The sequence below is a fragment of the Apteryx mantelli genome, chromosome 22, assembly GCF_036417845.1.
Source record: "Apteryx mantelli isolate bAptMan1 chromosome 22, bAptMan1.hap1, whole genome shotgun sequence".
NCBI classification, from domain to species: Eukaryota; Metazoa; Chordata; class Aves; order Apterygiformes; family Apterygidae; genus Apteryx; species Apteryx mantelli.
Genome location: NC_089999.1, coordinates 8,870,394 through 8,886,888, shown reverse-complemented (window position 1 = coordinate 8,886,888; position 16,495 = coordinate 8,870,394). Strand labels below are relative to the sequence as shown.

General features: G+C 62.5%; 2 protein-coding genes across 2 annotated transcripts in view; both read left to right on the top strand.

Moving 5' to 3' along the window:
* The first annotated feature begins 157 nt into the window (after window positions 1-157).
* SCARF1 (scavenger receptor class F member 1) lies at window positions 158-5,689 on the top strand. Its single transcript, XM_067309479.1, has 11 exons — window positions 158-535; window positions 1,257-1,318; window positions 1,476-1,577; window positions 1,711-2,236; window positions 2,634-2,852; window positions 2,960-3,088; window positions 3,182-3,285; window positions 3,393-3,504; window positions 3,653-3,777; window positions 3,929-4,066; window positions 4,190-5,689. The coding sequence occupies exons 1-11, from the start codon at window positions 432-434 to the stop codon at window positions 5,044-5,046; spliced, it is 2,478 nt and encodes an 825-aa protein (XP_067165580.1). The 5' UTR covers window positions 158-431; the 3' UTR covers window positions 5,047-5,689.
* A 3,719-nt stretch (window positions 5,690-9,408) lies between these two features.
* SLC43A2 (solute carrier family 43 member 2) overlaps window positions 9,409-16,495 on the top strand; it is a 30,252-nt gene continuing 23,165 nt past the window's right edge. Inside the window, exons 1-2 of the mRNA XM_067309554.1 lie at window positions 9,409-9,435; window positions 11,759-11,988. Coding sequence (XP_067165655.1) covers window positions 11,796-11,988 — 193 coding nt within the window. The 5' untranslated portion in view covers window positions 9,409-9,435; window positions 11,759-11,795. The remainder of the gene's footprint in view (window positions 9,436-11,758; window positions 11,989-16,495) is intronic.

Below are 16,495 nucleotides of genomic sequence, written 5' to 3'. Positions count from 1 at the left end.
GCCGGCCCCGGGACGGAGCAGAGGGACGGCAGCGCCCGCGGGGTGCAAGTGGCAGAGCTTCCCGGGGGCTGGGGAGGCGCTGGCCAAAACGGCTTTGCGGGAGGACGGAGCAGGTCCGGATGGCGGCGGGGAGCGGGAAACCGTAGGGCGAGATGTGCGGGTGCGCGCCCAGGTCCACAACCGCCCGTTTCGGCTGCCACGGGCTCAGCCAGGCTCGGCCAAAAATAGCCGGCGCGGCGGCATTCCCTGCCTGCTCCTTCCCTCCGCGCCCCTTGACGCACGGACCTGGGCGCCTCCTCCGGCGTTTCCTCAGGAAGAAGCCCGAGGCCGGAGGGAGGAAGAGGCCGAACGTGCGGGAGGGAAGCAGCGGCCGGGTCGGGACGGGACGGACGCAGGCGGCCCCACCGCGGGGCTCCTCGCGCCCGGCCGGGATGGCGCCCGCCCGGCCCATCCTCTGCCTCCAGCTGTGGCTGTGGGTGCAGGGCTCGGCCCAGGAGCTGGACCCGGACGGCAGGAATGTGTGCCGCACGGACAGGTAGGCGCCGGGCGCTCTGCAGCGGGCAGCAGCAGGCAGCCTCTGTCCTGGGATGGACGGATGCAGGAGGGGAGCCCGGCACGGGGGCTCCATGCCGGTGCCCGGAGCGGGGCGGCGTTGGGGAGCCCCTGGGTGAGCGTTCCCGCTCCTGCCGGAGCCCTGCGGAGCAGGGAGACGGGTGCCCGGCCACGGCGCCGTGTGCCTGGGCTTATTTTGGCCCAGGGGCAGCCGCGTGGGCAGAGCCCCCGGATCCCTTCCCCAGGCACCGCGGGGGCAGGCGGGGGATGCGGGAGGCGCCGTCTCATTGGCAAAACCGTCAGGTTTCTCCCCCGGGTCGGGAGCTTAGCGGGAGCTAATCCTTAGCAGCAGCGTCCCTCCCGCCTTGCCGCTGCGCCGCCTCTCCCGCGTGGCGACTCGACACCGGGCGCCGCTCCCGGGCAGCCCACGCCGTGCCACTGCGTCCGCGTCCGCCCCGGCGGGCTCGACCGCCACCGAGCCTGAACCGCGGCGCCGGCGGCGCCAGGCGTCCGGCCCCGCGGCCGACTTCGGGCTGCAGCGCCTGGCGCTTCCTCCCATTTTGCTGGCTTCCTTCCGGAGCAATGCCCGCGGGGGCCGCGGCTTCCCCAGCGCCCGGCTCGCGCTTTGCCTCCCTTCGAGGTCGAAGCCGTGAACGTTAGCTGGGGCGAGGGGCGTTGCGTTGACGGCCCCGGTCTCTCTGCAGCCTCCCCGCCGGCCTGGCGTGCTGCCCCGGCTGGAAGCAGCAAGGGCGGGAGTGCACGGCGGGTAAGTGCCGCGTCCCCGCACTCGGCCGGGGCGTCCCCTCCGCCGGGCGCTGACCGAACGGCAGCGCCGGCCCTCGGTTCAAAGCCCCTCTGGGCGGCTTGGGGCGGCGGGCGCTCCCCGCGGCCGGGCACCGACGGCCCTGCCCTGCCGTCGGCAGCTCTGTGCGAAGGGGAGGACGCCTGCGGGGCGGATGAGGTGTGCGTGAGACCCGGCGTTTGCCTCTGCAAGCCGGGCTTCTTCGGAGCCGACTGCAGCTCCCGTGAGTACCCCCGAGGCGGCGGGCGGACGGACGGACGGACGGACAGGTCCGGACTCAGCCCTCGGCTGCGCCCCGGCCGCGGGCGGGCTCGGGGGCCGCGCCGTGACCGCCCGCCGTCTCCTTCCCTCCGCAGCCTGCCCCGAGCAGTACTGGGGCCCCGACTGCAAGCGGCGCTGCCTCTGCCACCCCCGCGGCACCTGCGAGGCGGCGAGCGGGCGCTGCGCCTGCCTGCCGGGCCACTGGGGCGCCCGCTGCCAGTTCGCCTGCCCGTGCGGCCCCCGCGGCCGCTGCGACGCCCTCACCGGCGCCTGCCGCTGCGAGCCGGGCTGGTGGGGCCCCACGTGCGCCAAGCAGTGCCAGTGCAACCCGGCCGGCTCCCGCTGCGACCCGCTCACCGGCCGCTGCCGCTGCCTGCCCGGCTGGTGGGGCAGGAGGTGCAGCTTCAGATGCTCCTGCAACCTCTCGCCCTGCACCCAGGAGACGGGCAAGTGCGAGTGCAAGGCCGGGTTTTGGGGGCCGGCGTGCCAGCGGCGCTGCGACTGCCTGCACGGCGCCTGCGACCCGCTCAGCGGCCACTGCAGCTGCAGCCCCGGCTACCACGGCAGGAGCTGCCGCGAGCCCTGCCCGGCCGGGAGCTACGGCCCGCAGTGCGCGCACAGGTGAGCCGGCCGCGACGGGGGCGTCCGGCGGGTGGCGGATCCGCCTGCGGCCGCCGGCTGCTCCATCCGCCCCCTCGGCCAGGGAGACCCGTCCCCGGGGAGGGCTTGAGCACCGCTCCGATTCAGCACCAGCGTTGCCCCGAAAGAAACGTCCTGCTAAATCTAGCAGAAAGCTCGGGCGCGATCCAGAAATCTCCGACCCTCATCGCCGGTGCCGTTCTGCAGGGCTTTAAAGCAGCAGCATTTATCCCTGCTCCGCTCTTGCCCTGCTGCCGTCACGGAGCATTACGTGCTGTAGGGTGCTTCGTTGCAGCGTGGACCCCTGGGGACACCTAACACCGGTGCCGGGGGGGTTTGGGGGGTGCCCTGACCTCCCCCTCGCGCCTCTGCCCCGCAGCTGCGGCAGCTGCGAGGGGAGCCAGCCCTGCGCGGCGGCGGACGGGGCCTGCGCCGGCTGCCGGCCCGGCTGGAACGGGACCCTGTGCCAGGAGCGCTGCGCTGCCGGCTACCACGGCACGGGCTGCCACCAGCGCTGCCCCCGCTGCCGCGCCGGGGAGGCCTGTGACTCGGAGAGCGGCGCCTGCGCCGGCTGCGAGCCCGGCTGGACGGGACCCAGGTACTGGCTCTGGGCGCCCGCGTGCGCGGGTGGCGGAGACGGGCTGCCCCTGGGTGCCACCCGTCCTGACGTCCCCCCCTCGTCTCCATCTCCCTCTCGCTCGGCAGCTGCAACAGCTCCTGCCCCGCAGGCACCTTCGGGGATGGATGCCGGCAGCCATGTCCGGACTGCGTGTCGGGGAGCTGCGACCCGGTGTCGGGAGCGTGCGTCTGCTGGGCCGGCTACTGGGGAGGCAGGTAACGCCGGGCACGGCGCGCGGCCGGGGCTCCGGCGGCTCCGGGGCGCATCCCCCCCCCCCCCGTCCTCCCCTCCTTCCCTCTCTCTTGCAGCTGCAACGAGACCTGCCCCGAGGGATACTTCGGCGTGAACTGCTCCTCCGCCTGCCAGTGCTCCCGCGGGACCTGCCACCCCGTGCGGGGCCGCTGCGTCTGGAGTAAGAGCAGCCCCGGCATCGCTCCGGGTCCCCGGCTCCGTGGCGCGGCGATGCTGGCGTCGGTGGTGTCCCCGCGGCGCCCCGACGCGTGCCCCGTCTCCCCGCAGGCGTTAAGGACCACGCGGCCCTGGCGGCCGCCGTCCTCGTGCCCCTGCTGCTGCTGCTGCTCTGCGGCGCCTGCTGCTGCTGCGGCGCCGGCCAGGCGGACGCCAGGGACAGGTAGTTTTGCTAGAAACCGGCCCTGCTCCGGCAGGGGATCCCGAGGGAAAGCAGCTCTGGCTGGAGCTGCCCGGGGCTGGCCCGTCCCTGCCCCTCTCCCGGGAGCGGGGTGGGAAAAACCTCTGCTGATCCCGGCGCCCGCTCGCAGGGCGGCGGCGGCGGACGACGACGTGGTGTCCCGGATGAAGCACCACGTGCGGCGGGTGCTGGCCAACCTCAGCGCCATGATGCCCTGCTTCTCCCTGAGCGGCTCCAAGCTTCCCAAAGTCACAGGTGAAAGCCGGGATGTCACCCCGCGCCCCGCGCCGTTTCGGGGGGAAACCCTGTGTTTCCCGGCAGGGCTGAGCCCGCCGAGCCTGGGAGCGCGGTTTCCGCCGGGAACGGGGCGCCAGCCCGCGGTGGTTCTTCTTCTTCTCCCCCGCAGTTTCCCACCACGACGCAGAAATCCCCTTCAATCCCAGCTTCATTGAGCCGCCATCTGCCACGTGGGTTTCGGACAGCTCCTTCTCCTCCTTCGACACGGACAACGAGGGCCCGGAGTACTCGGTGCCCCCCCGAGAAGGTGACGTAGCTGGTTTCGCTCCCCTTCCCGGAGCGCATCCCGCTCCCAAGCCCGGACCCGTGCGCTGGCCTGGAGGGGAAAGGCCGCCGGCTCCGGTCCCTGACGCCGGCCCGTCTCCCGCAGGCGTCCCCGTGCTGGCGGGGGCCGAGCTCCAGGATGGGGCATCCCCCGCCGGCGAGGCACTGCCGGACCCGTCGGCCTTCAGCTCCGAGGACGTGTCACAGCCCTTCGCCATCCCCCGCACCTCCAGCCTCGCCAAGGCCAAGCGGCCCTCGGTGTCCTTCGCGGAAGGGACCAAATTCGGCCCCCAGTGCCGGGGCGCCGCGGCCGAGCCCCTGCTGGACCGGCCGGACAACGACGGCGGCGGCGACAGCCCCGAGCCCCTGGCCCAGGCGGAGGAAAGCCGCCGGGCCGCCGGCGCGGGGGGCCGCCGGCGCGGGGCCTCCAGCACCAGGCAGGTGGCCCAGAGGGTGGAGGCGCTGGAGGCGGCCGCGAAAGCCGGCGGCCGGGAGGCGAGGGGGAAGGAGCCCGGCGTCACCACCATTTACGTGACGGTGGGCACGGCGGGGCGGGAGGCCGAGGCCGGCGGCAAGGGGCCGGTCCAGGCCGTGCTCAAGCGGCTGGGCAGCGCGCAGTGGGCCCGGAGGGCCGCCAAGGAGGAGCCCCCCGCCCGGAGAAGCGCCGAGGGCATCCAGAAGCCGCCCCGGCGCGCCCTGGCCCAGCGGAGAGACTCGGCCCCGGGCTCCAAGCAGAGGGAGAGCAGCGCCGGTGCCGGCACTGAGCCACCCACCAGCAAACGCCTCCCGGGGACGAGGCAGCCAAAAAGCCCGGGGGCGCAGGAGGGGGCCGGCGCCGAGCCAGCCCCAAGCCTGGAAGCGACGGGCCAGGCCGCCCCGGGGGAGGAAGAGCCGAAATACGAGAACGTGAGGACCAGCCCGGAGCAGCCGCTGGCCGCCCCTGGGAGCGCGGCCGGCACCTGAGCCCGCTGCAAGCCGGAGGCTGGCTGAGCCTCCCCGGTGCCTCCCGTCCCGCTGCCGAGGGGGCAGCGCCAGCCAGAGCCGGGGTTCAATCCGAGCCGGGGCTCTGCTTGGAGACACACGGGCAAAAAGACATTTCCACCCGCTTTCTGGGGTCTTGTGTCCCCCTCTTCCCATCCCAGCCCTTTCTCCCTTGCCAAGGCATGGGGTAAAGCTGCCGCGAAGGTGCTCCTTGCCGGCGGGGATTATCCGTGGCGCGCAGCCGGGGAGGGGTGATGGGCTGTCAGAAGCAGCTTCGGCCAAAATTAATTTCAGCAGCTTATCTAGGGGGCTAGCTGGGGCCGCACGGGCTTATCGGTGCAGCTCTGCTTTCGCGGCAGGCTCTGGCTGCCTCCGTTCCTGCGTACCCGCATCCCGCCGAACGGTTTGCAGCGTGACACAGGGTTTACGTTCAGCTTTGAGCTCCGTGCGGCCGCTGAGCTGCAGCCGCGTAGGAGCAAACGCGGCAGCCGAGCTGCGGACATGAGCCTGTGCACCCAGCACCCGCGCTGGTCCCGACCAGGATGAAGCCGGAGCAGAAAACAGCATTTCGACGGGTCCCCTAAATTCTCGCCATCTCCCTGCATCTCAGAAGTGCTGTTCCCGCGGTTGCAACGTGCGGCCGTGGATGACCGAGAGAGGCGGCGAACGTGATGCAGCTCGTCGGGGTTGTCGGACGGGCCTGGCACCACGTGCCGGACGGAGACGCCGTGCCTGGGATGGGGAGACGGAGAAACGCATGGAGCGGCGTGCGCCTCGCTGGTGCGCACACAGCCAGGCACCCACCGAGCCGGAGAGGATTCGCAGCGTGAACTGTTTTTAGACATATATAAATAAGCTCTGTGTATGTTTTCTGTTATTTTGATTTGAAAGCCCCCAAATGAAAATAAAATTTCTACTGAAGCCCACCAGGAGTTCAGTTTCCGAGCGCCGCTCTGAATCGAAGATGTGCGAGTCAAGGACCAGAAATATTCTCAGAAGTGTGGAAACTATCTGCAGCCTTAGGCTTTTTTTTATTATCATTATTTCCTGGTTCAGTCGAGGTTAATTCCTCACTCTCGCTTACGTGCGTGAGCATGCCGTGGCCATCGGGACGCCAGAGTGAGGTCCGCGAGCCCGGAGGAGGCGCCGGTGCGGCACGTGCAGAGTTGCGTGTTCATCCTGCTTCTGCTCTGACACTGCTGAGTTGTGACTAAGGTTCAGGGTGTTTCATGAAATAGCCACTGTGCAGGATGGATCTTACTTTTTCTCTTTTGCTTTTTCAGGGCTTCGCCACAAGGCGACACGCCGAACCCGTGCGCTCCCCTGGGGGCGAGACCTCCGGCTTTGCAACCGGTCATGCAGCACTCCGGCTTTCGGCTGCTGTGATTATAACACCAAATATTCTGTTGCAGAAATAAAACGCTAATTCTGGCAGGACTCGCGTGGTGGCGAGGACAGACCTCTTTTCTGCACAGGCTAGTTTTTGTTTGGAAGCTATTTTATCGCAGTGGCAGGAACATATCCACGTGTTATTTGCAAGCAGCCATGTGTTTTTTTTTTCTTTTTCCTAATCAGCTGGATATTTTCAGCCTGCGAGCAGAGCTGCGTTTTGCCAGAAGCGGCTGTCACGTGAGCTGGTTCGCCCTGGGTGCAGCGTGCAGAGCGCTGACAGCACTCAGCCTGCCCTTCCCGACACCGAAACACACGTCTCGCTTTGAGGCCGTCACTGTCACGTGAGCCCTCGGCACTCGCAGGCTGATCCGCTAAGTGGGACATGTCCCCAGCCCAGCACGGGGCCTGGGGCAGCGGCTTCACCCGGCCTCGGGGCAGGGAAACCAGCAGCACCTTCCCGGACGCCTCCCGTAGCACAGTCACGCCGGTATCTCCTTGCAGAGGATGCTTTGTCAGGGCTTTGCTTGGGTTTAATTCTGGACGCAGGAGGTCCATGAGCCGGAGTTGATGGGTCAGGGTGGCATGTGCGTTTTGGTGCCATGTCTCCGACTTTCCGGAACCCCCAGCAGTTTGAAGCAAGCGGTTCCTGCGGGCAAGTCCTGCACCAGGTGTCTGCACCGGGGCAGCCGGAGCCTCCGAGGATATTCCCAGCTGTGGGAACAGGGGACGGGGCCGTGCACTGCAGGAGCCCAGGGTCCGTCCCCATCATCGCAGCCGTGTCATCCTCCCCCTTTCGCGACCTGCTCAAGCCCTGCCTGGAGCCCAGCAGCTCCCGCAGGAGTCTGCTGCGACCTTCCCTGCCAGCCAGCCGGGAGCTTTAACCTCCCACCTCGGCTCCTTCTGGCCCGTTTATATAAATGTGGTTTTGTGCCAGTGCTGTTCTTCAGCTTCGCTCTGTTTTTTTTCTCTCCATGATGTTTACTCATTCCCTGGGTGTATTTATAGACGGCAGTAATCACCTGATAGCTTCCTTTTTTTTTCCTTCTAGGATAGGAAAACCAAGTCCCTCCCGTACTCTCCCTATGCAATGGGCTTTGCGTTTCCTCAAGTAACCTCAGAGCCCTCCTCGTGCCCATGCCAGTCCGAGTTCATGTTTCTTCAGCACAGCCACCGGGATTACTGTGGACACGGCTCCAGCCGAGGTCTCCCAGGGCCCTTGGGCAACGCGAGGCTCCCTTGCCTCTGCTAACAACGCTGCACCAATATAGGCTGGGGGGCGTTTTCCTGGCGATATTTTTTTGCTTGTTTTGGCTTAAATCCACGTTACTGCTGTTGCAATGTTTGACCCTTCTCCCACATCGGAGGCCGAAGAGTTTCCTCTTCCCACCCGTCCGAGCCTGCCCCTTTCTCGGTGATGCAAGGGTAGACGTGCATCCAGGCCCTCGGCTTTCCCCGAGCGAGTCAGTGACGCCTGCCTGTCGCAAGGATCTTCCTGACCCTTTCAGCTAGCAAAAAAATCAGCCGTCATGATTTTATGCAGCCACCTTCCTTCTACCGCGCCAGAGGGCCTGGGAGCGATATCGACCCCAACGTCGGCACGTGCCGCCTCGTGTGGCACCAGCTCGCGGAGGTGCCTCTCCGGCAGCAGCAGGTCCACGCACCGGTGGGGAAGAGCCTGGTTTATAATGGAATCACGTGCAAATTTCTAGCAGCACAATTCCTTCCCCCCCCACCCCCGCCAAGCCCTTCTCCGAACCAGGACCTGGCTAGAAGTCCTGCAAAGAAAAGCTTCAAGGAGATACTTAACATGAAAAGAGCGCAGAGCTCTGGTGACCTCAGATCCAATGCCACACTCCTGCCTTAATGATTTTATTTTATGAAACAGTCTGCTGACGGTATTATTGGTCCTGGGGGTCTCTAGGGATGGTTGTTCTCTGTCCAGCCTTGGAGTGGCTGCTGTTAGCCCTGGGCACGCAGCAGCCCGGCCGTGCCGGGGCGACAGCGCAGCGGGGCCAGGCGCTCGCCTGCGGGTGCCGGCTGCCAAAGCAGCCCCTTACCAGGGGCTGCTCTCCGTCCCCCCACGGCAGGGGAGCCGGGGGGGGGGGCAATCTTCCTTAGGGATCTAGGGAACAGATTTGGTGCCTGTTAACTGAAATTACTCTGCTCTTGGCTGTACACATACGAGCAGAACGACAGTCCTTAAATCGCTGTGATGAACACGGCACGGCTCCGGCCTGGAGGCCCCGGGGGAGCCCCGCCGGGCTGCCGCGTGGACCTGGAGGTCGTTGGCCGGGCTCCGGGCGTCCTCCGGCAAGGAGTGCGGGGACGCTCGGGGCTCCGCGTGCCTCCCGCGGGAGGCCCTGTTTTGGGCCTCCTCAGGCCGGAGCGGCGTCGAGGCAGGGACGCGTGCGCCCCCCGCCGCGGCCTCGTTTCCGCGTTTGAAACGCCTTGGCGGATGGTTTTTTTCCGTCCCCTCCACGGATTTGCCAGGCGGCCTTTTCCGCAGCGGACATTTTGCGTGTCCGTCCCTCTCGTCATCGCTCTGCCCAGAAACCTTTAATTAACACCGGGCACGTAAGAGCAGGAGGGGGCGCGGGCAGCGTGGCGGGCAGCGAGGCGCTGTGGCTGGAAGGCTAACGGGTACGGAGACGCTTTTGGGGCCGTTGCTCGAAACCCCTCCGCGGCGCTGCGCAGGGGCCAGGGCAGAAACGCAAGTTTCTGTTAAGGGTAAAAAAAAAAAGGGGGGGGAGGGGGGAGAGGGCGCTTCCGGGGGGCGGGGCCGGGGGCGCGAGGGGCGGGGCCGGGGGCGCGAGGCCCGGCACGTGCCCCCCGGCGGCGGCGCGCGGCGGCGGGCGCGCCCATTGGTCGGCGCGGCGGCCAATCAGCGGCGGCCCCTGTTTTCTCCGGAGGGGCGGATAAAAACACCGGGTGGGAGCGCGGCGCGGAGCGGCGGCGGCGGCGAGCGCGGGCCGGGGCGGGGTGAGTCGGCAGGACGGGGCGCTTGGGGGGGTGTCTGCTGGGTGCATTGGGGGGAGAGCAGGGTGCATTGGGGGGGAGCTGCTGGAGAGAGAGCAGGGTGCATTGGGAGATTGGTTGTGGGGAGAGGCGGGGGCATTGGGGGAGAGCCAGGGCATTGGGGGGGGGGTCTGTAAGGGGGAAGAGCCGGGTGCACTGGGGGAGAGCCGGGTGCATTGGGGGGGTCTGTAAGGGGGAGAGCCGGGGGCATTGGGGGATTGATTGGGGAGGGAGCAGGGTGCATTGGGAGAGAGCAGGTTGCATGGGGGGGGCTGGTTGGGGGAGAGCCGGGTGCATTGGTGGGGTCCATAGGGGAGAGAGTGGGGTGCTTTGGGGCAGGGGTTAGGGGGAGAGCAGGGTGTGTTGGGGGGAGAGCAGGGCACACTGGGCTTTTTTGTAGGGGGGAGAGCAGGGTGCAGGGGGGATTGGTTGGAGGAGAGTGGGGTGCATGTGGGAGAGCAGGATGTGTTGGGGGGTGGGTAAGGGTGAAGAACAGGGTGCACTGGGGAGAGTGGGGTGCGTGGGGAGGTTGTAGCTGGGAAGAGCAGGGTGCATTGAGGAATTGGCTGTGGGGAGAGCAGGGTGCACTGTGGGGGCTTTGTGGGGGAAGAGTGGGGTGTGGGGGGATTTGTGGAGAGAGAATGGGCTGCATTTAAGGGAGAGTGGGGTGCGTTGGAGGATTGGTTGGGGGAGAGTGGGGTGCATTGGGGTTGATTGGGGGAGAGCAGGGTGTATGATGGAGAGCAGGGTGCATCGGGGGATTGCTTATGGGAAAGTGGGGTGCATTGGGGGATTGATGGGGGACAGCAGGGTGCATGGGGAGGATTTGTGGATAGGGAGCAGGATGCATTGGGGGATTAGTCGGGGAGAGGTAGTGGGGTGCCGGGGGGGGCTATTTGGGGAGAGCAGGGTGCCTTGAGGGATTGATGGGGAAGAGCAGCCTGCGTGGGGGGGATTTGTGGATGGGGAACGGGGCATATCGGAGAAGAGCGGTGTGCATGGGGGGTTGGAGAGGGGGGAGAGCAGGTTGCACAGCGCAGAGAAGCCGTGGGGAGGAAGGACACGTGGGACTGGGGAGGGGGCCGGGAGGTGGGCGTGCGGGTGCACAGGATGGGGAAGAGGAGGTGGCGGAGGAAATGCGTCGCGGGCTGCGCTGGGGGCAGCAGGCCTGCGCCGTGGGTGGTGGTGGGGGGGGGCCCGCCTCCCGCCTCGCTTCCCGGGGCCAGTGTCCCTGTGCTGGCTGCTGTCACCCGTGGGCTGGCCCCTTTCCCAGGGGGGCTGAGCCAGGCCACCCCCAGAGCAGGCCAATGCCAGGGCTCCTGCCACTCGGGGGCCCTGGTGTCCTGCCAGCCGATTTCCCCATAGCGCCCGATCCGGGCATGCTCTGTGCTGGGGGGGGGACACAAAAATCCCAGCTTGTCTGAAATGGCTACCTGCCTCCTGACCCTTCTGCGCATCACGGCGCTCCCCGGAGCAGCCCCTTGGCAAGCCGGGCCTGCGGCAGAGGCTGCCCGGCTGCTCCCGGCCGCCGGCCCCGAGGACAGGTGGAGCTGGAGACAGTTAATCCAGCTGCAGGGACGGAGCAGCACGTGTCACCGCACGGGCTGTCCCAGGCTTGCGCAGCCGGCGTGGTGCAGGAGGGGAGGGCGCCCACCTGGCCCCCCGGCCGGGTGATCCGGTGGTTAGCGAAAGGGCTCCTTTTTGGACCATTTGTGGGGAAAAAAAGATGTGCGCAGGGCCATGCCGCCGTCCTTGCAGGCGCTTTCCAGAGCGGGTCGGGACGGCTCGATGCGGTGGGTCGCTGAGCTGCTGGGTTGGGGGCACGTCTGGGTGCAGGCGGACCCCGGGGCTGCCTCTCCCGTCCCAGCCTCTCCTGCCCCTCGCGGCGCTGGCGGGTGGGCTTGCTGGCTGGAGCTGCCCGCTGTGCCGCGTGTTGCCCGGCTGCCTTGCCGCACAGCCCCCTGCCTCGTACGGGTGGCGGGGAGCAGGCTCCGGGCAGCTGCGTTCCCATGCCTGTTGCTCGGGAGGTGGAACGGAGTCCTTGAAGGCTCCTCTGCTGCCCGGTGCGGGAGGGAGCTCCAAGGGTGCTCTGCTCCCCTGTCCCACCAGGTTACGTGGCACCCTGGGTCGACTGCAGAAATAAGCTTTACACCCAAGTGCACTTTATTCAGCAGACAGCCTTGCTCACTTTCTGATGGGGAGATCCTTTTAAACCATGTTTTTTGTGCTCTCTGAGTAGCACGTGCTCTATCTGAGAACTCACCGGGCGTTATTGCCATCCCTGCAGGTTGAGGCTCTCGACGAGGCAGTCTTCCCCTGCAGCCATGGCGCCCACACTTGCCACCGCTCATCGCCGGCGCTGGTGGATGGCGTTCACGGCCATCATCGAGAACCTGCTCTTCTCTGCCGTCCTGCTGGGCTGGGGGTCACTGCTCATCATGCTGAAAGCAGAAGGGTTTTACTCCTACCTGTGCTACGCGTCGGGTGAGGATGCTCAGAAGGACTGGCTGGCTGAAGGTGCGTGTGAATAGGTTGCTGCTAAGGTTTGCCTGGGTGGTTCCCTGCCTTAGGGTGGTCTGAAGGTGGCTGGAGCAAGGCTGAGCTCCTGGTCACTTCTGGGGTAGAGGGAAGGGATGTGTGCTCCTTTCCAAAACTGATGGCATCCTTGAGATGAAGTAACACACCCACGGTTGCTGCTGCTTTGCAGAGTGAATGGAAAAGAGACCTTAAAGGTTAGGCAAAGCCTTCCTGGACAGCCTTTTCTGCTCAGCAATGGGTTCTTCCTCTGCATGGAGGCCTGGTTGGTCTCTGCAAGGGAAGGCAGGTGCAGCCTGATGTTTTTTGGAAGATGGTGAGTTGGAGGAGGGATGACGTAGCAGGGAGGGTGTCCTAATCATGTGGGAGAAAATATGGGGACCCTTTCTGTAGTAGGAAAGAAAAGTGTGGATGAAAACAGGATTGGTGGAGTCCACCAGTGCTGTTTGGGAGAGGTTGGAGAAGTTAAAATACTGCTGTGGTTTTGTTCCTCTCACTCTTCAAACACCCAGGATGTGCCCAAACCAGGCTGCTGCTTCATCAGGGTTTCTGAAATCTGCCTTTTTTCCCAGCAAGAGGAAATGGTCATCCATAGTGTCTCCTTCCCTTCACTGCTGTGTGTGCAATCCTGTAGTGTGGGGAGGATAACGCTGGGAATAATGCTGTGTAGGTGGACGTAGATCCCCAGCCTGAGCATGGGGAGAAATGTGGGCAGGGATGCCCCAGTGCAATATGATGGGCAGTGAGGTTAAAAGGGAACTTGGATTAAAGGTGCAGCATGGACTTGGAAAGCTGCTTTGGTGATGGGAAGGTTTGCGTGTGCTGCCTGTTGAAGAGCTGTGATCTGGCAGAGGAGGGGATAGCTGAGCACAGGGAGGCAAGAGCTGCGTGTTTGGGCTCTGTCCAGAGATGTGTGATAGCAGATGAGATGGGAAGGTGGATCAGCCCAGCTGGGGCTGGTGAGTGCGGATGTGGAAGGTAGAGGAAGCAGTGAAGGACAAAAAAGAAGGCTGGAGTAAGTACATGGACCCCAGAGCAGTCAGTGGATCATGGCTGAGAATGGTCGGGAAGTCTGAGATGTGGGAAGACGAAGTCCAGGCAATAGCTGACTGTGAATAGTTGTGAGGGTACTTTACTCTGCTTTTTCTGCTAAGCCAGCAGCAGTTTCTCATTTATGTGCTGCTTGTTACAGTCCTTTCTTCTCTAGATGCCTGTGGGTGGCTGCCTCAGCCTCGTAGAGCCAGGGCTGCTGCACCCGGCAAACATGCTTTTTCTTTTTTTGGTTTTTTTCTATTGCTATAGCCTGGCTGCTTAATCACCTTCCTGTCTTTGCTCATAGTGTGATTCTTCCAATTGTTCACATCATGTATGTCTCCAATGGTGCTCCAGACAGAGTTGTCTTCAGCTGGAGACCATTTAGGACTTCTGGTCAAGGCTGCTTGGCTCTTGTCAAGCCATAGCAACTTTGTCAAGGCCTGTGTGAGAGATCTCATTAAACATACCAGGTGGAAGCTTTCTGCCCCCAAGATAAAACATGTCAGACTTGATAAGCAAATGCTGACTGTCTCTGAAAAGTGAATGCTTTCCTACCTGCTTCCTGAGCTGGACCCTGTGGCTGAGAGCCCTGCTGCACTTTGGCCCACCCCATACTGCTTGCTCTGATTCCTTTCAGTCCATGAAGCCTTTACCCAAAACCAGTGCGATTTGTCTCTGCTTCCCGCTTGTGTTTGCCAATCTGTGGTCTGTCTGGATCTCCCTATGGGAGTGCCACATACCGCAGAGGAAGATGTAAATGTTTGTATTGGGATGGAATTACCACCCTGAGGGCAGTTTCTTCCTACAGTGACCAACCTGCATGCTGAGGCAGAAGACCTTAAGCACTGAAAATAAATTTATCTTGTTAAATGTTCTTATTGTCCTCAAATATCTGGCCATCAGTGTTGAACTTAGTGATGGCTTGTGATGAGCAGCAGGGACCAGTTATGCCTGTTCCCTCATTCACCATGCTTGCTTGCTCTTTCTCTGTTTTTGTCCTTGCAGTAGCAATCCTGGTGACTTGATAGGGAAGAACCATGGCTCAGTGCAAGGACAGCAGGCTCCATTGCAACCGCCTTGCTGTGGTGGCAGGAACCCCGAATGGCTTGGGTGGCTCTTGGTGCAGAGCTGAGTTAGCCTTTCCCTGGGATTAGGGTGGCCTGGGACTGTCTTTCCCAACATAACCTACTGAGTCTCACAACTGTGAGTGGTACTTGGTTGAGGTGAAGGTTGGTGGGAACAAAGAAATTATAACTGGTCGCCTTTGGGCACTTGTTGTTCCTGATGCTGCTGTTTGCATGCAAGTATTGCAAAAAAGACTTTTCCTAATGAGCCAAAGGTTCTTGGCAGGGCTTTCCCTTTGTCAGCAAAAGCTCTGCACTTTGTGATGCCTTCTGACAAAAGAGAGAGCTAGACCTTGTCCCTTCTGTGGGCTCTTCTCTGAAAGCATCAGTAGCTGTCCTGAAAGCAGCTGCAATTCATGGAGGGCTCGTCTGCCTATTGACCCCCCCCCCCCTTTTCCTGCCTGCCCTTGGCTGTGATGTTGGATCTTACTCAGCCACCCTGCAAAAACGTAGGATTTGCTTGACTCTAATTCGGTTACATAAGAGTGGAGATGGACACCTAGAAAAATCCATGTCAAAGTTGCATTTTTTTTTTTTTTTTTTTTTTTTTTTTTTGGAGCAATTGTGCCACAAGGTTTGAATGGAGGGCTACGCTTGTCCCAGCCTGGACGGCACGTTTGGCTGCGCTCTGGGAGGTACATTTGCAATTTGCTGACAAGGAATCTAGTGGTGGCACTTTGTTCCTGTTTTAATTTTACTGCACGTTGCCCTTTAACCAGTTTGAAACAGCATCTTCTGCTTGGTGCAACTGCTGATTCCACAGTCTTTATCAGGATCGCAGCCTTATCAGCTCCTGGGGAGCTCAATCTGCTCAGGGCCTTGCGCTGATGCAATGTTGCATGTGTTGGAAAGGCCCAAGCCTTGAGCTTCCTGAGATATGTTAAAAAGTTCTCGAACTTGATAATACACTCACAAAGAACAGAGATAAGGATCCAGTCAGAGGGCCTTCCTCTAAGACAGAGCTGCAAAAAAACCCAAAAGATAAGTTTACTCGGTTACCACGGGCTAATGCGCCTTAATGACAGGCATAGGAAGAAGGTGCTGCCTCACGGCCCTTCTCCCGTGTTTGTTACTACATTCAAGATAAAGCCATGGGGTCTGTGGTGGGGGGGAGCTTGCAGCCTGAAGGTCCCTTACAAGCTGGTGAGATGTGATGACAGCTTGTGGGAAGGCTGCACATGTGACCCTGTAAACAGGAAAAGTGTAAACCTGGTAAATGTTCAATGTCTACAGGAAATACACTGCGCTGGCTTGCAGCTGTCACTGGTGTCGGAGCACCGTGCCGCGTGAGAACCGCTGCAAAGTGAACCTTTAGTTGGGGAGCAAAGGGGAGTTTAAACTAATGTGAGATTGCACCTCACTTGGGAGGCTTACAGCTGGGACTGCCTTTCTCAGGGCCATTCAAGGAGGTTGTCCTAGAGGCGCATGCAAGTGGTGAGACAGGCAGAGAGAGAAACCAGAATTAATTGCACTTGCAATGGTATAAAGCAAGAAGGCCTGCACATCTCCTCCCAGTTCCCTAAAGTATGACACCATCCTGAAAAGAGAAATCATTCTTACATGGCCAGTGCATGCCCTTCACTCCGTTTTTTTTTTTTTTTTTTTTCCACCAACACTTTCAGGCTTTTTTTAGGAGAGGAAGGTGAGGCCACGCAGGTTGTGCTCCCCTGGAGAGCTATTGCCAGGGTGGCTGGGGGCGTCTTGCCTGCCTTGCTTAGTCTTATCTAAGAAACAAGATGAAAGAGAAACTTCTCTCTGCTGTCTGAGATGGCAGTCACTGTTGCAAAAAGCCAAACTCATTCCTGTAGTACCATGGTGTGTGCCTGGGACTGCTGTAGGTCAGCAAAGAGTAGTTAATGATTGACCCTCTTGCGAAACCTACAGCACCTAATTTGGGAGAAAGAATGGCTTTAAATGCTCCAGTAACAGCCGGAACAAATCCCAGTGATGAGTGTGACATAAATGATTAGTGAGGCAGCCTGCCTCTCACCTAGGCTCTGTCATTCTTTAAATAGTAACTTGAACTACTAATTGGGCAGCAGAAATCCTGCTGCTTGTAGTGGGAGCACGGGAAAAATAAGCAGGATGTTCTTGTAATTGCCGATGAAGGCTCGCAGCTTCCTCTAGCTTGATGGCGAGATGGCAGCGAATGCCACCCGAATGGGCGAGCAGCTCAATTTCTTGCATGTTGGATGGGGCAGGCTGGCACATGGGTGGACTTGGCAGGAGAATTTGGGGAGGGCACCGGCGTGGGCACGGAGCCGGCCCTTCCCCAGGGCGCTGTTGCTGGTGGAGCTGGGGGCATAGGAGACCTCGAGCTGCAGCGGCGC

Bases quoted from the DNA above. Each gene is read 5' to 3' on its own strand.
- SCARF1 (XM_067309479.1), top strand. From the start codon at position 432: ATGGCGCCCGCCCGGCCCATCCTCTGCCTCCAGCTGTGGCTGTGGGTG. The intron at 2,237-2,633 runs GTGAGCCGGCCG...TCTGCCCCGCAG, and splicing joins GGCCCGCAGTGCGCGCACAG to CTGCGGCAGCTGCGAGGGGA. The intron at 3,778-3,928 runs GTGAAAGCCGGG...TCTCCCCCGCAG, and splicing joins CAAGCTTCCCAAAGTCACAG to TTTCCCACCACGACGCAGAA.